Source organism: Lissotriton helveticus, chromosome 4_2 (assembly GCF_964261635.1).
Source record: "Lissotriton helveticus chromosome 4_2, aLisHel1.1, whole genome shotgun sequence".
In the NCBI taxonomy this organism is placed as follows: domain Eukaryota; kingdom Metazoa; phylum Chordata; class Amphibia; order Caudata; family Salamandridae; genus Lissotriton; species Lissotriton helveticus.
This window is the reverse complement of record NC_136064.1, coordinates 138,073,043-138,099,688: the sequence shown is the minus strand read 5'-3', so window position 1 is coordinate 138,099,688 and position 26,646 is coordinate 138,073,043. Positions and strand designations below refer to the sequence as shown.

The 26,646-nt window shown below is 46.3% G+C and overlaps 1 protein-coding gene across 1 annotated transcript in view; it reads left to right on the top strand.

Annotated features, from left to right (window-relative positions):
- LOC144752267 (apolipoprotein L1-like) overlaps positions 1 to 26,646 on the top strand; it is a 383,520-nt gene that overhangs the window by 143,763 nt on the left and 213,111 nt on the right. The window contains exon 4 of the mRNA XM_078640278.1: positions 11,859 to 11,963. Within this exon, the coding sequence (XP_078496404.1) occupies positions 11,859 to 11,963 (105 nt within the window). The remainder of the gene's footprint in view (positions 1 to 11,858; positions 11,964 to 26,646) is intronic.

Here is a 26,646-nt window from a genome sequence, read left to right as displayed (position 1 = left end):
CTGCGGATTCTGAAAGCATACCCCAATGTGAGACGGAGTACAAGATCATGATGCTCTGGTACCTCATACCTACCCTACTTCATGCTATCTTTCCCTCAACATTTCCCATTTCAGTTGACGACCCTGGTCACCTCTCCCTCCTCTTCCTGATCGACCCCATCCACCAGCCCGTTAGGGTACTTTGACTTCAATTGATGGTTCCGGCTAACCTAGTATAGTTTTCTTCTTGGTTCCTAGTCTTTCTTTCCCTGGTTTTTTTTTTTTTTTTGGAGGGTGGGGTTCTGATAGTGATGTATGTACGCCCTGGTCATCCTGTCTTTTCATGTGAAGTATGCAACCGCTGACATCATCTGTGCTGGAATACTGCAGCCTTGCTGAGTCCAAGACACCATGGCATTTGTTGTTATCTTTGTACCACAAATCTTCAATAAAGAGATGTTTCATAAAAAAGAAACAATCCAAATATGTTCTCAAGCCTTAGACATCCACTTCCCCTGCCTGGAAAATGTGTATAGAAGTGGGATGTAAATCACCCCATTGTTTCAGTACCATGGAGTTCCTTAAAGAGTAGACAACGTGCTGCTGGTGACAGCAAGTCTCCCAAACATGAGGGGACATCACTTGAAGTCTGAATTTTCTGCTGGAGGAGTTGAATGTCTGCCTGCACTGCCTAGAAATCTATCAACCTGCTGCATTAGGAGAGTGGGCTTAGCCGTGCAGGGGGACAGACTGTCCAGGTAGAGAAGCCCATCATGATCCCAGCATGAGGGGCATTGTGAGAAACTAACTATCCAAGAGAGAGAACCCAAAACAAAAGTGACCTGTGCCATGAAGGGGCTCCCTGGTTTCCCAAAAGAGCTGCATTAAGCCTTACCAAGATTAAGTACCCCTGCATTACCCGGGAAGCTGCTAACATGGAGAGTGAAAGCCAAGTCACTGCAGAAGCTGTTAACTGTGATCACCTGGGAGGCTATAGCTGCCCAAGAGACACCACTGTGATTTACTCAGCCGGAGGCCACAAATACTAAATCCAAGCACCTGTATGCAGCTGGATGTGGCATAATGGCCAGTGCTGCTGACTTTGGAAGGGGGGGGATCAACCCTGCCAAGTGCCACGCATCAGGTGATAGACTAGCACATGTTAATATGGTAGTCCCCATCACTGCATTAAAATATATTATTCATACCTTTTTTGCGCCTTGACAACCTGCGCATTGTGAGGGTGAAGCAGGTAGAGTGACCGCAACTGTCAGCGCTTCACTTACAGCAGCATCCAAGTTGTCAATGAGGGCTGGAGCAGTGGTGGAGCTGCACAGCTGGCCTCTGCAATAGGGCATAACTAAATGGATGACAGGAGCATTGCGAGCCCTGAAGTAGAGCTGGCCTGCGCTGTCATTACAGCCATGGTCTCTGTGGAGAGTGCTTCCAGCCTGCTAACCCACTGCTGCCCAATGTCCCTGCACAGCCACCATCAGTTGCCAATCAGAGAGTGGCTGAGAGGCGATAGAGATTTTGGGTGCAGGCTGGAGTGTTCGTAAAGTGTATAGGATGGGAAGTAACATAAAATTAAATGTTATTTAATTTTATTGTTTGTGTGCATCATTAGTTATGTCACTGCTAACTTTGTAAATTAATTAAGATATTAATAATTACATAACTGTTCTACAATGTAATGATTTTTTTGTGGATTTAAGCATTTATATGTTTACTACACTGTCACTCTGCGAACTGATATTGGGAATATAAGGCGGCTCTAAAAAGAACCCTTGTGTTTATTAGTTGGAGCTTCAGGATATTCAGAAAAACTCGATTTCCCTGATCTGTGAAGTGTACTCCATAACTTCTGTAGATATCAGCCATATGAATAAACGTATGTTGTTGTTGTAGATCAAACTAATTTTATGGTCTCTGAGGTATGCTGACAATGCTTTGTTGACATTCTTCCTCGATTTTTCAATCTCAGGACAAAATTGGTTTGACCATTTCCACTTCTGTCTTTGGCATATATTGGAATATACAAAGACAGTTTGAGGCAAAAGTAACATCAATTGTCCAAAGGTGTCCTTCATAAGCTTTTCCAAACCTAGCCCACTCCATGTGCCTAGGTCATTTCCACCACAGTGCACAATCATGAGGTCAGTGTGTTGGAGATGCAAACAGGTTTTTACCAAAGGCAAAAATTGGTGCCACTTCAATCCTCTCTGTGCAAACCATTTAATGTCCACATTTTGTAAACCGAGGTCTAAGTCAATACGTATCTGTTCTGCATACCTCTTGCACTAGAAAACATAGCTATGTCCTATGATCCACACTAGCCTTGTGAAGGTATGGCTGGGAGGAATGGATAGATGTCTGTAGCTCATGCAGTTGCTTCGTAGAATAAGTGATATGTTTAAAGATGGGGAACTACTTTATTTTGCAATAAAAAATGATCTCTGATTGGGAGATGAAAAGCATTGTTTTTTTAAAGTAGGGTGCACATTCGTTTTGTTGAAAAGCATCTTTGTGATTGGTTAAGAAAAATCTGTTTAAATGTGGAGTACATATCATAGGATAAAATTTGCTCAACTCATCCAAACCTGCTACTTTCATTTGGAAGGCACTGTTCGAGCCTAAAACAATCGTGAACTTTTAACCTGCACGTGTTGTACAATGTTCTAGAAAGTGTGTTGATAGAATACGTTGCACTTCTGACTTCTATGTGTCCTTGAATATTAAAAAAACTGTTTTTATGGAAAATTATTTTTAAAAAAAATAGAGAAGTTTTGAAACCTAAAAGAATCAAGGAACTATTCTAATTTGTTCATTACATGTATTTATGTGTGGAGCAACAAAATTACAGACACAACAGCAACAGGAAGAGGGAGAAGCAGGGAGTGAGGGGACGGGGATAGACAGGCACAATGGCACACATTGTATTGTATTGTAATTTATATAGTGCTTACTACCCCATACGAGGCGTCAAAGCGCTTTTTGGGTGAGTAGCACCTTACTCCGGGACCCCTAGAGGATTAGTGTTGAATTAGTATAGTGAAACATGCAAGTACATTGTAAGTGGTGGATAGGTTAGTCAGTTATTTGGATTTGGAATGATAGCAGAAGGATAGAGGTGGACAAAGGTTTGTATATATATATAGCGCTTGTTGAAGCACGCTATTCAGGAAGCCTACAAAGGATTAGTGATTAATTAATATGGTGAAATATGAATTAATTTCAGTGGTGGATATTACTCTGTAACTTGGAGTGAGAAGGATAGCGGATGGATAAAAGGGGAAGAAAGATTTGCATTCATATAGCACTTGTTACCCCTGATGAGTGTTGAAGCGCTTTTCTGGCGAGTAGCACGCCACTCTGGAGCCCATAAAGCATTACTGTTGAAAATTAGTATAGTAAAACATATATGAAGTAATTTGAGTAGTGGATATGTTATTCAGTTATTTGGGTAGTATATTAGTATAGTTTAATATGGAATTTGAGAAGTGAACATGTTAGTCTGTTAATTTCGATTGAAAAGGATAGTGGAGGGATAAAAGAGTGTAAGATTGTTTTGTTTGTTGGTTTTGTTTTTTAGGTGTTAGCAATAGGAGGAGACTTTTGGATGAGTAAAAAGGAGTTTTGGAGGGGAGGACTCAGAGGAAAGAGTTTAGAAAGGTTTGTTTTAGGGGATTGGTATAGTAAAAGAGGTGTCAGATAATGCAAGGAGGGGTAGAGTAGGAGAGAGTCCAGAAAGGGGTATTTTAGCAATCATAGTAGTGGTATGGGGTTTGGGATAAAAGAGAGTGGATATAGAGGATATATTGATACATGTATAGTATGAGAGATAGGGTAGTGCATTGGAAGGAGTAGTAGAAGAAGTTTGAGATGAGCCAGAAGGTTGGGCTAGAAGATATATTGAGCAAAGTATAGGCTGATAAATAGGGTAGTGCATTGGAAATGCTAAATTAGAAGAAAGTGATAAATATATAGATCCATAATTACATTAAAAGTATATAGATACATAAAGGAGGTACGTGTATGTAGATTAAAGATATTGATAGAGGCACAGGATGAGAAATAGGGTAGTGCATTGGACATGCTTTTTCAGGAGAAAAGTAACAGACACACAGATCCAAGTACATGGAAGGTACATAGATTCACAATGGAAGTATGTACATGTAGACCAAAGATGATTTTTATTTATTTATTATTATTATTTTTCTCTCAACAACATAATTATTTTACATGTTTATACAAAGTAATACACAAAGATAGGTACATATCTATAGTGAAAACAAATGCTTATATACAGAGGGATATGCTGTAAAATTATGTTTCCGTATGTGGGGTAGAGCCAAATATTGAGTAGTTTTCTGAAGATAAGGTGGTTGTTGGTGGACCTTATGTTGGGGTAAAGAGTTCCATATTTTGGCTGCTTGAACAGAGAAGGATGTGCCACCCATGGTTTTTTTCTTGTATGGTGGGATTTCGAGGCGAGATGCTCCTTTAGAGCGGAGGTTCCTTTGTTGAATGTGTTTGGTGATTTTATTCCTGATGAAGAGTGGTCCTGTTCCATGTTTTGCTTTGTGGGTGATAAAAAGCAGCTTGAATGGGGATCTTCTGGCAACCGGTAACCAATGCAGGGCTTTCAAGGCAGGGGAGATGTGGTCTTGCGCTTTGATATGCAAGAATAGTCTGGCAGCCGAGTTCTGAATCCGTTGTAGTCTTTTCATGGTTGTTAAAGGTGATCCGTGGTAGAGGCTATTGGCGTAATCGAGTTTGGACAGAACAAGGGAGATGGTAGCTTGGACCTTGTGTGGAAATCTCAAATGAGGGAAAATTCATCGCAGCGTTTTTATAGTAGCAAAGCTTGATCTTGCTAGTTTATCCACTTGGGCATTCATCGACAGCTTGGAGTCCGTGGTCATTCCGAGGTTTCTTAGTTTCTTTGATACTTTAGGCAGTGATCCCAGTTCATCAGGCCATGCAGCAAGCGGGTCGTAATGTTTCCAATCGCCACACATGAGTATTTTAGTTTTTGAAACATTCAATTTGAGATGGCTCCAGGTCATCCACTGATCCACGGCTCTGAGACTGCTGAACATTGGAGATTTTCCAATGTCTTTGGGGAATTCCAGTTGAAGGAGTATTTGCATGTCTTCTGCATAGTTATAGCATGTGAGGTGAAATTTATTGATCAGTACTGGTAATGACTTCATGTAGATGTTGAAAAGCATGGGCGAGATGATAGAACCTTGAGGGACCCCTGCTTTTGTGGAGTACGGTTTGGACAAGAAAGGTGGAGTATGGATGACATTAGTTCTGTTTCGAAGGTAGGACGCGATCCAGTCTAAAGCAGTTCCCTCTATGCCGGCTTCATAGAGTCTTCATTTCAGAGTGTCATGGTCATCCGTGTCAAAGGCAGCTGAGAGGTCCAGGAGGAGTAGCGCAGCAACCCCGTTGCGGTCAACTGTATTCTTTAGGTCATCCCAGATGGCAAGGAGGGCAGATTCAGTGCCTCTTCCCGGACGGAATCCTGTTTGGAAGTCTGAAAGTATGTCTTTCTCTTCAATGAATTGTGATATCTGGGCGAACGCTGCTCTTTCTATCAGTTTGCCCAGGAATTTCCATTTGTAATGGGTCTGTAGTTGTCAGGGTTCAGCGGGTCCAAGTTTGTTTTCTTCAGTAAAGGGCGTATGTATGACTTTTTGAGTTCTTCTGGAAATATTCCAGTAGTTAAGGAATCGTTGATGATTCTTCTTACTGGAGTGGCAGCAGAGGTTGTTAAAAGAATTGTCTTGAAAGTTTGTGGCAGACAGGGGTCAGAAGGGCTGCCGGCAGGCCTGCTTGCTTTGACCAGGTCCATAAATTCATCATGTGAGATGTGTTGGAAGGAATGGAGAGGCTTGATTAGAGCATTCTTGGATTGTTGTTTTGTACATGGGTTAGTGCTGGTGCTTTGTTTCTGTTTTAAGTACGATTCCAATGTGTCTGCTTTGTCCGTGTAATGATTAGCTAGTTTGTCTGTGAAATCTTGAGTAACAGGATGAGTTCCTTCTAGGCAATTTGGTTTGCGAAATTCATTGAGTATTTTATATAATTCTTTATTTGCACATTTAGCGTTTTTAATTCTGTCTGAATAGTACATTTTCTTAGCTTTTTTATAGCTGACTTGTAAAATATGTTAATTTTCTGTAGGTGAAGTTTGTCTTGTTTGGCGTTTTCTTTGAGCCAGGTACGTTGCAGCTTTCTAATTTGTTGTTTTATGTCTTTTATTTCTATGTTTCTCAAAGGCACTTTTTTTCTTTTGTTCTGTTGTGTGGTTTTGAGTGGTATCAGGATGTCAAAAGCTTCCTGTAGCCACTCATATAGATGTTGAACAGAATGTATGCTTTCCAGATTTGTACTGGTGTTAGTTGTGTTTCCAAGTGTTCCAAATTGAGTTTGTTCCACGGCCGATAGGTGGATGGATGTAAGGTAGTTTTAGGTGAGTCCCTTAGCGTTGTTTTATGTTGGAAGGCAAGCAAGTGGTGGTCTGACCATGTGACTGGAGTTATAGTTTGAAATGTAACTAGTTCAGTATTAGCAAAAACGACATCGAGGATATGTCCAGCGGTGTGTGCACAATTAAGTACAGCAGAATTATAGACATGGCCATGGCCAAAATGAAACACACCAAGAAGGAACACAAGTCACACAACCGTCCAACATCACACCACTGAACGAGCATAGAAGTGAAAAGCACACTGCCTGAAAGGAAGAAGGGTAAACAAAAGCTCACATGAAGGGACATCTCACACACAATGCAGCACGCACACATAGGAAGCAGAGTACACCAACATCTAACACAATGTTGCCCATACACAAACATTCACACAATCGAACACAGGACACAAATGCTCACATGATAGCTCATACAAAGAACCTTTCATCCCTACAGTAACTTCTCTAGCTGCATTCATACAGGATGTGTAGAAAGGCCAGTCGTGGGTGTTGCGGGATGTCTGCGACCTGATTATCATGGATGAGATGCCCAGCATGTGGCATATGACTGAGTTCACTGTGTGTTACGTTGCAAACAGCTGTTTCTCCCTCCAACGAGCCACCGCACTTTTGTGTGGTGAGCTGTTGTATCCCATGCACTCCTACGGCACATCATTGTAATGCCTATTCATTCGCACATGTCTTGCTACATTCCAACCACACTGTGACACTGCCGTTTAGAGGTGGTGCATGCCACTTTACAACATCAACTGCTGCGGCCCTTGTGGCAGTCCACACCAGAACACAGAGACACACCTACCGCACTTCCTGCACTAACCTGTGTACGCCGGACCAGTACACAACGCTTGTGCATTCAGGAGGATGCGTGCGTAGCTACATGTCCAGTGTCACTGCCAACGCTGAGGTGACATGGTAACCTCTGCTGAAGGCAGCACACTGTGATGTTGTAGACCCGTGCTTATAATGCTAACACAATAATTACACAGACACACTTGCTCAGATGCGGGTTTGGGGTGCGTTGGCCGTCGTGGGGTTTTTCCGATGAGTATTGTGGCCCTCATGGATATCCCTGTATAATGTTCATTGACTCTATGGCACCTGTGGGTGTTCCGGTGTGGCTCTTGGCTGTGTTCCCTTTCATGCTGCAGGTAGTCGTCCTGCTTAACACCAGCAGAAAGCAGGTGTAAAATCCCTGGTGCTAACGTGACTTATCGCCGGAATGTGCTCTGCATTAGAGCTGTTGTGAAAGTTGTGATGTGATTTTTTTCGTGTACAGAAAAATAAACGAGCTGGGCAGTGTATCCCGTCAAGATCCAGCACCTGACCCACTATTCCCAATCAATATAAATAAAACAAGATTTCTTCATTGATTTTGTGTGTACACTGTAAATGCACCCACTACCACAGTGCAATTCTATACAGGATTTCAGGGGCATATTTACAAGTCTCTTGCGCCTCTTTTATGATGCCGTTGCATCACTTTTGTGACGCAGCAGCGGCGTAAAAGATGCACCATGGTGCGGGGTATTTACAACGTGATGCATCTGGGAGATGCGTCACGTTGTAAAGCCCTGTGCCAGAAATAGGTGGTCCTGCGCGGGGGGGGGGGGGCGTTCTGGCACAGGAACACCTCCTAGAATTGTCTGAGTGAAAACTACAAGATTTCACTCAGTCACTTTTGAGCCCATGCTGCGTCAAAACCCAGGGCCTGCTTGAAGCAGGCGTAAGGATTTACGCAGTATTGGACAGATAGGGCCCCCCAGAGCATTGCTGGAGCTGCGTCACGCTTGGACTTAATTGGTCCCATGGATTATCTAGGTACCCAAAATAAATTCATGATCATCCTTGTGGACTACACATCACATTGGATCAGGTACAAGTTTGTGTCCAGCACAACTACTAGCGTACTCACCGAGTTTTTGAGGGAGATGTTCAGCAGTGAAGGTATTCCGGAAACAATAGTAACTGACAATGGGGTCCAATTCACCTCAGAAGAAATTAAAGGATTCCTAAACGAACTAGGGATCAAACATGAGAAGGCAGCCCTTTATTGTCCAAAAGCTAATGGCTTGGTTGAAAGGACAAACCATATGATTAAAGAACACATTCAGCTGGCTGTGGTAAATGGCCACGATGTAGAGAAATCTTTAAGGGAATGCATCTGGTCGTTTCACACCTCCCCAACCTGGTGACTGGAATTTCTCCTTTTGTATTCATCAGTGGAAGAGAACCCAGTACTAAAATAAATCCACCTTGGTTGGGCAGGGGAAAACCTACTCCAAACAAAACACAAGTTATAAGTGAGAAAATAGAAAGTCAGCAACTCAACTACAGAAATCAATACGACAAGAAACATGGTGTGAAGGAACAGCATTGTGAAGTTGGGGACTCTGTAAGGGTCAAAATACCGACCAGAGAAATGATAAATCACAGCAAATTTGATCCTTTACACAAATTAACAAAAGTCAGCAAAAATGTCGTTCAGATTGACAATGGTCAAATATGGAGTGGTGACAATCTCTTGAAAATTGATAATGTCTGACCAGGTTTTGTGGAACTATTCTCGTGGTACCTATGTCTTGGTTCCAGGGTTATGTCGGGTATATGCATCGAGTACCAGTATCTGCATGTAAATGTAAATGTAAATGTAGTTGAGCTTATATAGCGCACAGCTACCCGCAGTGGGTTTCCCGGCGCTTGCTTAGGGAACCCTTCCTGGTATTCCCCTGTGAGATATCAGGGTATCCACAAGGTGAAAGTCAGGCATCCCGCCGCGAGGGGCCGTTGTGGAGATTAAGCAAGCTATTGCCCAGAGTCGCAGAGTGTGAACCCGTGAGTCGAGGAGGCACCGGGGCGAGAATTATCGAGTCCGTGGAATTTTTAGCCCAAGACCCGCCGAGGCGGGGAATTGAACCCTGGTCCAGGACCGATCTCAGCTTCCGGGTCTGCTGCCTCTAACCCCTGAGCCACACTTCTCCACACGCCCACTTCTGCATCTCTCCACCCTGCTCTTTTAACCCTGCTAAGTTTCTCTTATTTTACTTTCCCTTGTTGCATTGTTGTGTTTATATTGTTTCCTACCTCTTTCCATTGGCCGTAGGGAGGTGTGTTGTAATCTCCTTTTCTCTTGGTACATTCCACTTTCCCCCGTTCCTTGGTATGTTCCATTGAAGCGCGCTTTAGAATGTTGGTATGCTGACATTCATTGAGAGCGGATGACTGAATAAAGATGCATTCCTCTACACTGGTCTCAGCGTCATACATTATAATAGTATCCTCTTGTCATCCTTCACCTGCCATGTGCTTGAGTGACTGTTGGTGCTGCTGCCAATGTGGAAGTGAAAGCTGTGCTGCCGCCACAGCATCAGCCGTGATTGGCCTGGAGACTGCCAAACATGAGCAGCTGTCGGCAAATGGCGGGAACCTGCTGCCGCCATTTTGAACATGAATCGGGGTGAGTAAAAGATATTACAACTGCCTCAGAAAGAACCTGTTGAACAGTGGGGTGTTTGTTCTAAAGCTCTTTCAGAGATGTTATGCTCTGGGGGAAGCACTGGTGAACACCTTAAGGAAGGAAAAAAGCCTGTTTGCCATCCTGCTGGTGTGTCTGGCCAGTGTTAATGCAGAAACTGTTGAATGTTCCAGTGTCCAAATATTCAACGTGTATAGAATGTTCATGGGTGTCCTAATCACCCCAAACCTGAAGAATGGTGTAGGGCATCTTGTTGTTTTGAAACTAACTACTGAGATGTTGAGGAAGGTTACTTCAGTGTATTTTAGGTGTAGGACCCTGAAGAAGGGCACGGGTAGTGCTGCAGCACCCCCAGAAATGGACTTCCGACGGTGAACGGGCAATAAATATGCCTTGAAATTTTGTTTTTATTTTGTTACATTTGATGAGCGGTCAAAACTAGAAGTCAAATGTCAGTCTGTGTCTTCTGACATATTGCTGCTTATACGCTTAACACGGAGACTGGAGTTTAGTTTTCATTTTCTAACTGCAAAATGAGTGGATTGTGTAAAGTGAACTTTATGGCAATCTGCTGGAGTACAAGGAGCATGAAAGGAAAGGGTGTAGGATATTAATCCTGTTAATTATATTTTGCAAAAAATACAGTGAAAAACACAATTGCTGCTCACATTTTGTTCTGCTCTCAGCTGGACCATCATGCAACGCGCAGGTCATTGCGCGCACCTTGGACAAAGCTAAAAGTAATCCTTCATGCATGCTACATTTTTTTCTTACACAATAACATTTAAATTCATGTAAATGTTTTATACAAGTATTTTAAAATATATCAGCAGGTACAAAAGCACACATGATGCACTGTTTTTGTAATTCTGCAGTATGATGGATAAAAGATTAATAAGATCATAACAAATCAAGGCGCTTTACTTAGTGGTGTGCAAATAATAATTTGTCACTTAAACTCGATTTTCACACATTGTCGTTTGTGATCTGTATAGTTTTATCAGTAAAGCTGCACATTTAGTGGCCATTTCAAAGGAAAAGGTGGTGCCTGTAAACAAAAGTGCACTATCATGGCATGCCATATTACTATATGTGCAGCAATGTGCTCCAAAATGCACCAGTGGTTGCATACCACACCTGCACAACTCTCCTGCTGAAGGGGCGTGGCTCATTTGCTACACTTGTTAATTGTGTGACGCTTGGATTTTTCACAATCCCTATGGCTTCAGTGCGTAACTCCGATAGCAGCACCCCCACCTGACAACAGCTCAGGCACCGCTGATTATGGGGACCGTGAGTGGTCCACAGCTTTAACCCATAAGACCCAGATTTAGCGATTTTCCAAACAATGAGGCATCGAAATTAGCTGCACTGCATTGTGCATCAGAGGACACATACCACAAAATCATATCTACAGAGATTGGGCCTGCAACTTGTGTCATCCCTTGTTCTTACACACAACCCCTCCCTCAAATGTGCACTTTGCAGCTCACATGCAATGTGTTAGGATTCATGAGAAGTGCATACATTTCCCTTTGTTTACACCTGCATCAAAAAGGTGTTCATTTTGGATGCGAAAGTCAGGGAGGTTCTCTTAGTAGATCAGGCTTTCATCAAACCTATGAGCGTTTGCATTGATCTGCCCCAGAAATGCTTCTGTGATGCAAAGTGATGTTACACTGTGAACAGAACAACATACCAAAAAACAGGCTGCACTTACACCATGCTGCAAGCACTGGCTCAAGGAAGTAGTAAATATGGGCCTAAGAGTGTCTCTGCTCCTCAAAGGCAGCACCTAAACCTTAAGGCCCAAGTCTTCCCAGCTAGAGATGGCCTTCACTCTACCATGAGGTCAACTTCCATTTGCACACTATTTCTAATGTTGCAAACACTCTTTCTTCCTCAGGTCCTCAAGAGTTGAGTGCCGGCATGGTTTGGTATCTACCGTATTTATCCATTGCTCTGTCAACGTGCACCACTGTGTGTGTTTGTGGATGGGTCTTTATCAGAGGTAAGTGCCATGAAAGTATACTGCTCGTTCTGTGAACCTATGTGCCGTGAAGATAGACTTAGAAACTGGGGAGCCGAGTTCAAGTCCCAGCCTTGGCTCAACAAGGTGTGATCTTGGGAGAATCACTTCATCTGGCTGCTCTCAAAAAATTTGTCATGCAATCTGTTGTTGATGTAAAGTAATCTGATGCTCATGTAAAGTGCTATAATGTTTGCACTGTATAAATCTGTAAAAAAATTGGTAGTACATGTGGTTACTACCAGAGCTTCAACTAGGAGAGCATGAAAGAATGAATGGATGGATGAATCAATGAAAGACAGAATAGCATTTTTAACTGAAAACCATGGGGTTATGCTTAAGCTTCTAAGGATAAACATATTAATCAATTGAATGGTTTTGTTGCTCAATTATGAATTTACCTTAAATAAAAAACAAAAGACAAGAGGCGTTTGGCAAAACAGGAACAGTTGGTTTATTTAAACACTTTGGCCGGGAAAACATTTACAGAGTTGGGGTTTGAGGGCTGTCTCAAGGTTCAATTGATCTGAGAGTCATTATATGCCTAGTCTTGGAGCCATACATTATTCCCACCTGATAACAAATGCAGGTGGGTTTCAACCTTTTGTGAACACAATGTGGGCCAGTGGGTAATATGTCCAGATGTCCGGCATGAAGAGCACATGATCACCGCGTGTGCTGTGTTCTGATTGGGTGAGTGTTTCTAACTTCATGTGGCATCTAACTTTATGGTCTTTTGGGAATTTGCACACCCCTCTGGCCTTTTGCGTTTTATTGGGGACAATCTCTCGAGACCATTGTGGTGTTGCTGCCTGTCTGTGGAATTAATCTGGGTTTTTCCTGTTCGCACATTTGTCTACTGGCTATGTTGTCACCCCGCCTGTGATCTGTCAATCACTTGCCTCAGGCCTAGATCGCAGGGCCAGCCTGACCACATATTTCTGACTAAGGGTTGATGGAGAGGTCATGTCGGGTGAATTCGACAACAGGGATGTGATTTTGTTTTTATATACACATGTCTCATTATGTATATCAATATTGATTTCTTAAATATTAACATCCCCCCTCTAGTTGAATTTTCAACTACATCATCTGCCCTACACTTCATGACAGTCACATTTGTAGGGGCTTGTTGTGTTTCAGTTTTAACTATTACTACTTCCCTAGTTACTTGCATTCTACCCAATTTGAGGACTATGTTTTTACAGCAGGAAACCCTCACTTGTAGGAAACCACATAGAGACAATATAACAATGAGAATGGCTGCAATGACATACACAGACCAGTCAACCATTGGGGGAGTCAAGAAAACCAATTGGTGAACCATTTCTGTTCAGGGCCACCTCCCTCCTTATGCTTGGCTATTTATAAATGGTGCAGTGCTTGGATGGCAAGAGTCAAGAGTCCCATTGTCCATATCATTGTCTGAGATAAACGTACTACAGCAAACACATGATTGACAGAATGCTGACAATGCAAACATTCTCCCCAGTCAAAAGATCTGGGTTAAATCCATTGTTCTTTTGCCCACTATGCCACCTCAGTGTGGACCCAGCCATATGCAAATCAGTCTTGACCCTGTGCCCCATGGGAACAGTCCAGACCATACTGCCAGACCAGGTCCTCCCTGGACCGGAAACAAGCATCCAGGGACCGGTTTCAGGGTATGTCACCCTTCTTCAGCCAGGCTAGCTTAAATTCAGTGGCACAGTGGGCAGGGGACCCACGTCTGGGCATACCCATCCCACCTAGGGTAAAAAGTATTTAAGCAAACAAATGGTAGACGGAATACTGACAATGCAAGCATTCTCCCCCAGTCAAAAGACCTGGGTTATATCCATCGTTTTTTTGCTCACCATACCACCCCAGTTTGGACCCAGCCATATGCAAATCAGTCTTGACCCTGTGCCCCATGGGACAAGTGTACAGCAGGACACACCAATCTCGGCACACACCCCTCCCTCCATTGTTGTCATCAAGTACAACAAATATCGATGTTGCATCACTATGAGTCAAGTGGCTCTTAATTCTTTCTTGATTGCTTTAAGTCTGAATTCAGTGTTATTCATCATTTTCAACATTTCCCATCTGATTATTTGCAACCAGGAAGTGTTCCCTTTCATCTGCAAGGTGAAGAAGGATATGGACCCTCCTGATGATACTTGTACATCTGTAAACAGTCTGAATTCTTCCACAATGTCCTTGTACTGAGACCAGACAAAATAGGCAGCAGTTCTTTTTTTCTTGAAACTGAGGCAACAAAGTTGTCTTCTTAAGTAGCTGATATTGAACAACTCTGACAGATCTTCTAGAGGGATGACCGGGTCAGGGTGTGTATGGTGACAAAGGAGTAGAGAACCCACCATTTGGGGATGAGTTGAGTGTGAGTAAACTCGGCACACTGTCAATACCTATCAATCAGCGGGGAATCGCCCAATTGCATGTCAGGTATGTATTGCCCCACAGTTCTCATTTCTGCCCAGTGGAATTTTTCCTTTACCTCTGAAACACAAGGAATACATTGTAAGTTTCCGTACATTTAGGGGTTGCCCATTTCCTTCCAACCACGTTTACCTATCTATCTCAGTATTCCAGATTTCCTTACATGGGGTATCAATGCTAATGTTCAATCCTCCTCTACACAACTCATTTCCCTTCACATCATTAAGGTGGATGGCCTTTCACAGGAACTACATGTCTGGGGTACATTTGTTATTAAATAAGACTGCCCCAGACACACTAAGCCCCCCCCCTGGGTCCACGGATGGAAGCAGGAGCTGATGTTTTTTTTTTAACAGTGCAGTGGTTTTGCTAATTCCAAGAATCTCTGTTCTGGAAAGTCCCAGGGCCAAACAGTATCCTCCCCTATGGAACCCTTCATCTGCTTCCTGTCTAGCTCAGTTTGAATGTTGTTAGGCTCAGTGAAGAGGTACAGTGCTGTGGGATTGGTCTTGAATCAGCTCACGTTCTTTACTACTCTATGGGGTTCTACTTTGTTAGGTTATGTCTTGTGCCTAGTCTCACATCGGAAACAGGTGGAGAAGATATTTTGCTCTCTCAGTGGCTATCTTTGGAACAAGAAAATCCTGTCTGCACCTACTGCATGTGGTATCAGAAAACAGACATAGCATGACCTGGCTGATGTCTGGGCTCCCACAGCAGTTATGTGCTGATACCATGTAATGTATAAGAGTGTGCTGTGCAGTGCATGTGGAATACTAGAGTTTTGTTCACTGTAATTATAGGTGATATGAGAGTGGTCCCTTTGTAAGAACTATCGAAAAGTCAGGGTGGCTCCACTTGACGAGGCAAAACTTTGGCAACCGATGGATGCGGCCACACCCATAATCTAAAGAGGGCATACAATCGTACAACAATACATAACTTTGCAGATTTTGGGATAGTTATAGGGAGACGCCTGAATTCCTATGGTGATTGAGGTTTCTTTGCTTTAAAAAAGTTTTTAAAAGTACGTAGTGAGAGTTTGTGGTCTTTGACTCGCAAACCTGAGTACTGTTGGTGTTGTGGGGTTGTTTAGTGAAGATTGACAGGCCGCTGTAAAGATGGTGCTCTTTGGTGGATGGATTCCAGACCTGTTCGATAAGAGCTGTTGTTCGTTGGTTAGTTTAGAGAACTTTTTCATCCTTATGTGTGTCACCATTAATCATTCTTGGGGGTTCATGTGCTTTATTTTTATGGGTGTACTTTTTGTATTAATTTGCGTAATTTTAGTGGGGTACCAGAAAGTGGTCCCAACCGGGTGTATCTACTATTAAAAACAGTGGATGGGTCTCCTTGGTTATTTCCTTATGAGTCATTGGTTCTCTTTCCCTTACCATGATAGATAAAACAATATTTTATGGGGTGGTCTTTGTGCGCATGGGGGTGATCTTAGTTATTTTAACTAACATTTTTATGGGTGGAATGTAGGATGCTACATCGCTAGCAGCTACAACGGCAGCAATGATCACGCAGGGGCAGATTTATATTAACTGGCGCATCCCCAGGGATGCGGCAGTTAATGTGCGCCACAGTGCGCCACTGCTCCGTCACCCATGGTGCGCCGCATTTACAATGTGGCGCACCATGGTGCAAGGCAGTGAAGATGCGTGACGCATCTCTCGGCGCACGGGCGGCGCTTTGCAGGAGTCATGCAACATGACTCCTGCAATGCACAGGGGCCACCTCTTCAATGCTATGGTGCGTCACCCTTACGCCTGCTTCAAGCAGGCATAAGGAATTGACGTAGAAAGTGACTGAGTGAAATCTCATAGATTTCACTCAGCCACTTTTAGGAGGCGTTCCTGCGCAGGAACGCCCCCCCTGCGCAGGAACGCCTCCTTATGGCGCAGGGCTTTCCAACGTGACGCATCTCCTAGATGCGTCACGAAATAGGGCGCATTGTTTGCGCCGCCGTTGCGCCACATTACGTGACACAATTGCGGCGCAAAGAGGCGCAAGAGCCTCATAAATCTGCCCCGCAGTTTTTACATCGCCAAAGGCATCACATCGCATGCATTCACTGCGCACGCTGTTCCTCCGCTGTTATGTGTCTCTGCTGCTTTATGCAAATACAACGCAGTTCACAAAATCACATGCCATGAAATCGTTCTTCCGTGTTCGTGACCCCCCATGTTCTGTTGCATCAGTGGGTCTATCAGCCTCGATCATAAATACGTTTTTATTTTGAGCAAGTGATAATTATCTATAGTTTAAAATGTATTGTCATAATGTAACCACCCCGATACCATCTTCCGTGTCCGTGCGCTATTATTTTGAGCAAGTGCATGTCATCTGTAGTTATAACATTTTTTTCCTAATGTAACCGTAATGCATATGATGTCTTGTCTGGCCCGTTATGATGTCTGTATAATGCGCTAGGATTCACCACCCAACACCCAATCCACCCGGTCAGATTATATTCCAAGACCAAAATTATATGTCCACAGACAGTCCCGAAACACAGCCACAGACCTGCCAGAAAGACTGACTCTGCCCGTTTGGATGGGAAGTGGCGGCGCAGAGCCAAGAAGTGCAGACGCGCATTTCTCTAAATAGGGAGCGAGTGCTTTCTGACACTGACTGCCACGTCCCCTTCACGCCAGCCAAGACACCTGTACAAGCTGAACAGGGGCCGAAGCAACAGACCGGTATTCCGGACCGGTGCACACAGACCGTGACTTTAATAGCACGGGTAACAGTGGCCAACACCGTCCTGGCACTCTAGCGCCACGACTCGAGGCCGCTGTCAGGTTCTAATGCCTGGATAGCGCGCACGTGGAGATAGCGCGCCGCGCAGGGACACACACAGACACTCGTTATAGTCTGATGCGTGGTCCCGACTAACTCGGGGACACGCCTCCTCTTTATTTATAACATGCGCAGTGCGCCACCGCGTAAACGCACGCCTACGTGCGCTGGGCAACTAGACCGCAACGTGCGGTCTCAACATTACATTCCCTTCCACCTTTAGTAGAAAACAAACATTAACAGTGTTAAGGTGGCACTTAAGGGATGAGGGTTTTACCAAATAACAAAAGTTCATGGCCGTCCGGCCTGTTACCAGTCTCTAGTCTCTCTTCAGCCCACCGCGTAGTCCGCCATCTGTGAGGAGGGTGCTGGATTCTTTCTCAGTCCATAGCCTGCCGCTTCGCCCCGGAATAGCACTCTCCTGGGTGGCTCGTTGTTGGCAGTCTCAATGGCCAGGGGTCCCCTGGGGTTTCTTGGGGTGTTTGCCTGAGATGTCTCCGAGGCTCGTGGTTCGTCCGCTGGGCTGTTGTTCCATTCCTGGCCGGCACTTTCGGGAGGGCTCTGGTGGATTTTGGATCGATTGGGTGATTCCTCGTTACTTTCGGAGCCAGGCTGGTCATTCCCTGGGCTGACTGCTTTCTTGAAAAATGAGACATTTCTGGTGACGGATTCTCCCCCTCTCTGGGCGGTGATCATGGTCCCATTGCGGCCCGTAACTGTCCACGGCCGTGGTTCATACGGGAGTCTGAATTTGCTCCCGGGATACCTGTCACGGACATAGACCCAGTCGTTTTCTGCAATGGACGATTCTTTGGACTTTCGCTGGAAACTGGCATAGTCATTTGATTTCTTCCTGTTGGACAAAGTCCTCCACGAGTCTGCCCGGTTGGGGCTCCATGTGTGGTGATTGGGGAGTGTGTCGCGGATTATGCGTCCCATGGTAGATGGGCCGGGTGCCACTTCTGTGGTGCGGTGTGGTGTGAGCCTGTACTCCCTGAGGAAAGAGTATATCCCTTTTTCCAGAGATGCTCCTTCTGCATAGACAATTCGGATGGTCTTGTTTAGCGTGCGCATAAACCTTTCCACCTCTCCATTAGCTTGCGCCCATCGGGGTGTTATCTTTCTGTGCTGTATTCCCCATTCGGCAAGATAGTCTGCGAATTCTTGGCTTTGAAAGGGGGGCCCATTGTCGGTTTTGACTGTCCCGAAGATACCATGGGTTGCGATGGTCTTTTCAAACTTGGCGATTACTTCCTTTGCAGGGAGAGACGCCACAATTTCCACTTCGGGGTATTTTGTGTAATCATCCATGATGACCAGCATGTGCCTCCCGTCTGGCAGATGACCGAAATCAGCGCTCACGTGTTCCCATGGCTTCGCTGGGCCGTCTTCAGTGATGACCGGGGGTGGGCTATCTGGGAGTCCCGCTGCCTGACACCACTGGCACTCTTTGACGGCTTGTTCCACTTGTGAGTCCATGTCATGAAACCATATTTTTGCTCGAAGTCTGCTCTTTGTTTTCACCACTCCCTGGTGTCCTCGATGAGCGAGAGTGATGGCTTGCTGAGTGAGGGTTGAGGGCATCACGATTCTGGGTCCTCTTAACACGCATCCCTGACTGTCCACTGATAGTTCTTCCTTGACTCTCAGGATCGCTTCCAAAGCCTTTTTGGCCTGCGGCGTTCTCTTGCTCAGCGATGCTTGTAGTGACTTCCAGTCATTTGTGCGTATGGCGTTCGAAACAAGCTGAGAGACTTCATCATTCTTCGTGGCCTCGATAATCTTGTCTAGACTCATGGGAAGAGGCCTTGATCTCTCCACAGCCGCGTTCACATAGGCCTCTGTATCTTCGGCGTCTTCTTCTTCTCCAGTGGTGGCTGCTCGTGGGTGCCTGGAGAGATAGTCTGCCGGGTTAGTAGCTCCCGGTCTGAATTCTAACTGATAGTCATATTCTTGCAACTGCAATATCCACTTTTCTATCCTGGGGTGGTTTGGACACCGATCCTCGGAACAGTGGAATCAGGGGCTTATGGTCTGTCGAGACTGTGAAAGGGTGACCATATACATACACATGGAAGTGTCTGCATGCCCAGTGGATCGCTATGGCTTCTCTCTCGATTTGGGAGTACCTTTGTTCTGTCTCTGTCAGGGACCGCTTGCATAGGTGATCGGTGCCCAGTCGTCTTCCCCTTGGCGTTGTTAGGACTGCGCCTAGGCCGAAAGGGCTGGCATCGACGGCAATGTTGATCTGTTTGGATGGGTCAAAATAGGAGAGTGTTGTCTCTGCCGACAGGGCTGCCTTTATGTTGTGAAATGCTTAGTTTTGTTCGTCACCCCACTGCCAGGGTGTGGTGGACTTCGTGAGCTCTCGGAGCGGTCGGGTGAGGTTAGAGAGGTCTGGGATGAAACGGCCGCAGAAGTTAACCATTCCCAGAAAACTCCGTACCTCAGAAATGTTCGTTGGTGCAGGAGCTGACTGTACATCCTTGACCTTGTCTGGGTCAGGTGCAATTCCTTTGTCTGAGAATGTGTATCCGAAGAAACTGATGGTATTTTGGAGAAATTGGCATTTCTCGCGGTGCAAAGTGAGGCCAGAGTCCTTAATTCTTTTCAGTACTCCTCTCAACCTCTGGTGGTGCTCTTCCACGGATTGGGCATATATGAGCAGGTCATCACTGACGTTTAGTACGCCCGGAAGTCCGCTAAGTACCTCTCGGATCGTGTTTTGGAAAACTTCAGCCGCACTGGATATGCCGAAGTTGAGGCGGCAATAACGCCGTAGGCCCACATGGGTGGAGAAAGTGGTGATATACCTGGAGTCGGGGTGCAGGGGCAGCTGGTGGTAGCCGGAGCGGAGATCCATCTTGGAAAACCACTTGGCGCCATTCAGTTCACCTAAGATGTCGTCAACAGTAGGTGTCAGGTGGCGTTCTCGCTTGACTGCTGCGTTGGGTAGGCGCATGTCTACACATATGCGGACCTGCCCCGGCTGTTTGGGCTTTCTTGCTACCACAATCGGTGATACCCAGGGTGTGGGCCCATCGACTTTCTCAATTATGCCTTGTCTTTCTAGATTTTCAAGTTCTTCTTCCACCTTTTTCCTGAGGTGAAAGGCTATCCTCCGGTGTCTGAGGGCCACCGGTTGAATGGACGGGTCTATGTGTAGCGACACCTCTTTCCCCTTGAGGCAGCCTATGCCTCGAAACGTGTCCTCGAATTCTTCGAGGATGGTGTCTAGTTCATCCTCCAGTACTGCCATGGCATAGAAGATAAGTTGGAGTTCTTCGGCCGTCCGTCCACTGAGGAGCATGCCACTCCCTTCCTTCGTCACGTAGATGGTGGTGGGGATTGTCTTATCTTGGTGACTGATTTCGGTCTGGAAGCACCCGATGAGTGGTATCGGGGTTTTCTGTCCGTAGGCAAACACTCGGATTTTCGTCATCTTCAGGGTCGGCTTGTCTCGTTGTTGATTGTATACATCAGCCACCATAAGTTCTATTGACGCCCCCGTGTCTATGGTGGCTCTCACCTCTTGCTGGTTCACCCTTATTCGACACTTCGGGAGTCGTCTCTTCTTCCTGGCTGGATGGTTGATGGCAAAGACATAGTGGACGGGATAGTCATGGGAGTCGTCGTCCATGTCCTCACTCTCTGGGCTGTCTCTAATGGCGTGTGCTGCTTCCGGTTTCTGTTTCGGCGATCTACACACTGAGGCGAAATGATTCATGCGCCCGCATGCGCCGCACTTCTTGCCATATGCTGGGCAGTCTTTCGCACGGTGGGGTGTGCCTCCGCAGTACCCACAGTCTTTCCGCCGTTCTTGTGGCTTTTTTCCTCCAAATGGTCGTTGTTTTGGTCGGACAACATTCACTTGTTCTGCTACATTGACTAGTTCAACTTTCACCGGCCTGTGCAAGGCTGCCTCCATGTGCGATGCTCTCGCTCGTGACAACTCCTTGGATCGGCCTAGTTTCAGAATATCGGCTAAGGGCTTCCCATCTTCCTGTAGGATCTTGACACGCAGGTCGGACGAATAGCAGTTTTGGATGATTTGGCCGCGTATCTCCTCTTGCTCGTCTCTGAATCCACATGTGCTGGCAAGCTCTCTCAATCTCCCATGAAAGGCATCCAGGGATTCATCCGCTTCTTGCCGGGCCTGACGGAAGATGAACCTTTCGTAGTCCTTGCTGGCCATCGGCTCAAAGTAAGCATTGAGCGCATTCAGAAGGGTGACGTAGGTGTGTGGCGTGGCCTCTGTCAATGTCTTGTAAATTCTGTGAATGTCATTACCCCCTAGGTGAAGGAGGAGCGCTCTGCGTCGTTCCCTTGCCGTTCCTGCGCCTTCGAAATAGAACTGTAGACGCTCCATCCAGTCTTTCCATCTCGGTGCCAGGGACGCGGGTGCTCCGTCCACCACAAATGGCTCAATTGGGGGGATGGTCGTCATCTTGGCGCGGTCACCGTCCATCCAGCCGGATGTGGGACCAGGAGAAGCGGACGGGCCCCGTCGAGATCCCTGCACCGGAGTCCCGGGGAGTGCACGTCTGTTTGTGGGGACAGCTGCGACCGCAGCGTCGGACGGGGCTCCTCACTCAGCCGTGGCGCCAGTGGGCATGTGTCACGGCGCAGATTCCTCACCGTGCTCCCGTCGGGGTCAGGAGAATGCAGGGCGGTGGCCTTACAGCGCCAGTGCTGGAGCGCCTGGTGGCCTCATCAAGCCACATCCGCAGGGCAGGGGCCTGGGCTTCATCAGGGCTGACAGGGATCGAGGGCCAGAGCTCGGCACGCCTCGGCGCTCCTGAAATGGCAGGTCGGGACTTCAGGAGATGCACCACGTGGGGTCTATTATTCTCTCGTCGCCATTGTCAGGTTCTAATGCCTGGATAGCGCGCACGTGGAGATAGCGCGCCGTGCAGGGACACACACAGACACTCGTTATAGTCTGATGCGTGGTCCCGACTAACTCGGGGACACGCCTCCTCTTTATTTATATCATACGCGGCGCAGTGCGCCACCGTGTAAACGCACGCCTACGTGCGCTGGGCAACTAGACCGCAATGTGCAGTCTCAACATTACAGCCGCCACACTAGGCTCTGTCATTCTACACTGTACTTCCTTACTGTCCCTGCCCCAGCCCGCTGTGGGACAGCTGTAAAACGTTCTCACATGTAAAGAAGCGCCACAAACGGCACAACTGCCCTGCTAAGAAGTGACACATTGTGATACCTTGTATCACATAATAAGCGCACCTAGCATGTTCACCCCAAGGAGGCCTCAATGCGCTATTGACACATAAAGGACGTTTGATGTCTGTCAACTGTACTAATTTTATCGACTCCGGAAGGATAAAAGGGTAAAAAAAGGATAAAAGGGAGGCTCAAATATGAGTATACAGTCAACCACAGATCTCTGGAGTGGAAGCGTTGGCCCAGAGAGCCAGCAGACCCTTTTAAGAACCGGGGGCAAAGCCCCAAAACAAGTGCAGCAACCCCCCTGCCGGCAAGTACATGCCCTGTTCAGAAGAGTATTTGTGTTGTATTACTGTTTGTCGTGCCAGTGGAGAAGGGCATGTCCTGTCCTGGTAAAATGTACAGTAGCCTAGCTGAGACATGCAGGTACTGTCCTTTCAAACCCCGGAAAAGCCCTACGAAGAAGTGCAGGCGCTCTCTTCAATACTGAGTACTGACAATTCCGTATGCATCAAGTCATAATCCGTCACCCGAGGCGCTTTCATTTTGAGCAAGTTGGCGCTTTTTTTGGAGCAGGTTGCATATCATGCTGTGCGTTTTTAACTTTCATTTTGAGCAAGTTGCATTTTTAATAATCCGTCACCCATGCATATGGTGTTGTCATCTCCCGTGGCGCTTTTATTTTGAGCAAGTTGCTGTCATCTTCTGTGTTCGTGCTGCCATGTGCATCGCATAATCCGTCACCCGTGGCAAGGATTGCATATCATGGCGTTGATGTTATTGTCAATGCGCATTGGTAGCATGCATTCTAAAAGCATGCGTTGTAAAGGCTCCTGTGATATCAAAGTCGTGTTGCGATGGCAGCGCTTCAAAACACCGTCGTTGTAATGGGTGTTTCCCCTTTTGGCCTACATGTGTGCGGGCAATGTAAGGTAGGGGCGAATGCAACATGCAGGGTCGGATTGGGATCACAATTTGGCCCGGGCGCTGACGAAAAAAGTGGCCCACATTCAAGAGGCGTGGCCATATTTAAGGGGCGTGGCCCACATTCAAGGGGCATGCCCTTTCATTAAACACCATTTGCACAGACAAGGAATGAAAGTGGGAGGATACTGTTCTTGCACAGGACACAGGGCCAAGGTGACAATGGCCTACATGCTGAGCAACTAAAAAAAATAGCAAGGCCCCTTTCTGTCACAAAATGATTCCAGCCCTCCAGCACAGGAGCACCTGTAAAGCAGCAAAGCCCCTGCTATCACTAACCTACTTAGCCCTCCCCAGACCTTCAGCTCAGGACCACATGAACAGAGGTAAGGCCCCTGCAGTTAGTAAATTAATCAGCCCTCCAGGCCTCGGGAAAATGTCCTGGCAGGGGAGCACAATACACTGCTTTCTGGGTCATCCAAGGTAGCCAGGTAGCCAGGAGGGAGTCTGAGGTGAAGCTGGTGCATGGGAAGTGCCTTCCCAGTGTGTTCTGGCAGTTTGAGTGTTTACCATTTACTGTAGTATTACCCTTGTACCTGTGTATGGTACCCTTTTGTAACTTGCACATGTCACTTTTCTCTGGTATCACACTGTATGCTACCTCTCACTTTTGTTTGCTTTCGATACTTGCACAAGTGCCACCATTGCCTACGTAACGTTTGTTCTTGTGCTGGAGTGTCTGCCATTTATTGCAGTATTATACCTCTACTTGTACTTTGTACGCTTTTGTAACCTGCACACATATCACTTTTTCCTCCTGTAATGTACCGATTGCTACCTCATGTATTTTGGTTGCTCACTATTGTCACTTTTGATTCATGTAACTTAACGTTTGCTTTTGTAATTTGTCCACTTGTAATTTTTCTCTTCATGTATTATTGCTGTTCCTAGTGTGAAGCGCTCTGACACCTTCGGGTAAAGTCCGCGCTATATAAAATCGCAATAATAAATAAATAAAAAAAAAAAATTCCAAACATCACCTGGCCCCCACAGGAAGACCCATTATTCCTCGCCCACTATGCCCTGAATGTGAAGGTGTTAAGACTAACACCGTTTCTGGGCTGCATGGGCCCCAGGGGGGCCGAGGTGAAAATGGCTCAAAGGCCTGAGAAACACCTGGCCCCCAGGGAGGCCGATTCTTGCAAACAATCACCCCTCCCCAGCCCAGCCTCAGCTTGATTGCTTGGCAGGGCAGGGGTGAAGGAGAGGCCACAACTGACAATCGCAGCGCACAGAGAGGCTGCTTTCATTTTCTCCCCTTTCCTAGTCCACTCTCTGTGGACTGGGACAGGGAAGAAAAAAACGGCCCACAGAGGGCACTGAGGCACCGGCCCTTCGGCCCATGCCCGAATTCCCGCCTTGCCAATCCGCCCCTGGCAACATGCATTGTCATCAGGCGAGTGCCCCTCTATTCCTGATACACGACGTACTGTGTGATTCTCCCTAGTGAAACCAGGTGTCTACGCCCTTTTTCTAGTGGCTTCTGTTTGGGCTTGCATTGGGCTTCTTTTACTGGTCTTTAGGATGCTTCCCTGGATCATCATTTGATTTGCTGTTTCTGATGTGGTGTGCCAGAGAGGGCCGGAGAGCTGCTCTGCGGCCCCCATGTGTTTCTGATTTGGCAGTGTTCGAGGTTGGGCTTATTTCCACCCCAGATGGTGTGTGTGTGAGGCCATGTGTGTTGGCTGATTGCTAGGCCTAGAAACAGTGGTGAGCGTATTTCTGAGTATCCTGCATGGAACTATGATAGATTTTTGTGGATTCTCTCCTTCCTGGCACCTGCCTCCCCATCTGGTTGCATTTTATCCAAGATATTTGGGCTGGCTTCCCCTGGCTGTGGCCATGGATTTCTAACTGATGACCTGTACTTTTGTTATTTGGAAGGGAGATGACCTGGCGAACAGGCTCTGGATGTTTGGAAAACCTTGATGGAGAGGAGGAGGCAGAATTTCGATGCGTGCAGAGTTCAGTGCAAGGTCAAAACTTGACGAAATTTGCCCAATATGGGTGATGGGCTGGGACAGCTGATTGCTCTGATGAACTTCCCTACTGATTCGGTGCCGTGCGGTGGTGCAATCTGTCAGATTTGTGCAGGTGCTATGGTGGTTATGGGATCTGTACTATCCCCATCATGTGGGAGACTTGACTTCTGACACCGGGGGACAGCTTCATTTTAGAACTGAAAGGGGGCCCCCATGTGTAGGACACCTGCAGCTTATGGGGAGCTGTTAGACTACAGGTAATGATGTAAACGTATCTCGGGCCAGATGCACGAGAATGGGGTTCTTTCAACCTAGTCATCGGAACCTGTTCTAAATTCACTTGGGTGAGGGGACCTGGATGTCTGTTTCTATGCTTCTTCCCCCTCATCAGACTGCCCTCCTCCTCTGGCTTGGCCAGCCAACCCTGCCCCAGGGAATCAGCAGCACAGTGGGGACTCTAGAGCAAATGTGGATTCCCGATCAATAAATCATACAGCAGCTCTGAGTTTTTCCGAACGCAAGTAAAGGTTTGACATCCTAATTTTGTATCACTAGTCTTAATTTTTAACTGACCATGAAGTGTATGTTTCACTTTTTTTTTAACTTACTGCATATTTGGGTTTTGCTATTGTATAAAGGAATTACCACCCCAGACAGATATCCATCCCTGCCATGGTTGTGGCCCTGGTCCTTGTTGGGCTGGTTTCCCTGTCTCTTGGTGCTGTTGCCCTGTGTTTTTCCAACCACTGACCCCTGTTGCTGTGGTGCTGTTGCTGACTGACCTCCCTGCAGCTGAGTGTAAAATGCATTTGGGTTTCCCTGAGCTTGGTTTCATGTATGGGGACTTTGCAGTGTATGGCCCTGGTCCATCGACCTTCATTTGTGATATGCCTTTAGCCGGCATATGTCTGCAAAGTGACCCACCCTGAGGCAAAAGTGGCATTCCTTAAGGTCAGGCACTACTGGTGTCTGTTGTTGCAGCTAGGCTGAGATGCTCTGGGGTTTTGCAGCGTGACTCCCTTCAAGACTAGTGCCATTTGCGCTCAAAGTTTCTCCAGGCACGCTCCTGGTTGAGGACTTTTCTAATAGATTGCTGAGTGCGTGATATGTGTGATGTTCTGCTTGTCTTATACTCAGCTTTGTTCCCCACGTGATCAGCTGGGACGCTTTCTGGTGATGGCTCTCTGTCTACTCTACAAGCAGTGTTCTCAGCAGTGGCTGCGCATCTGGGTACAATATCTGACAGTAGAATGTGAGCT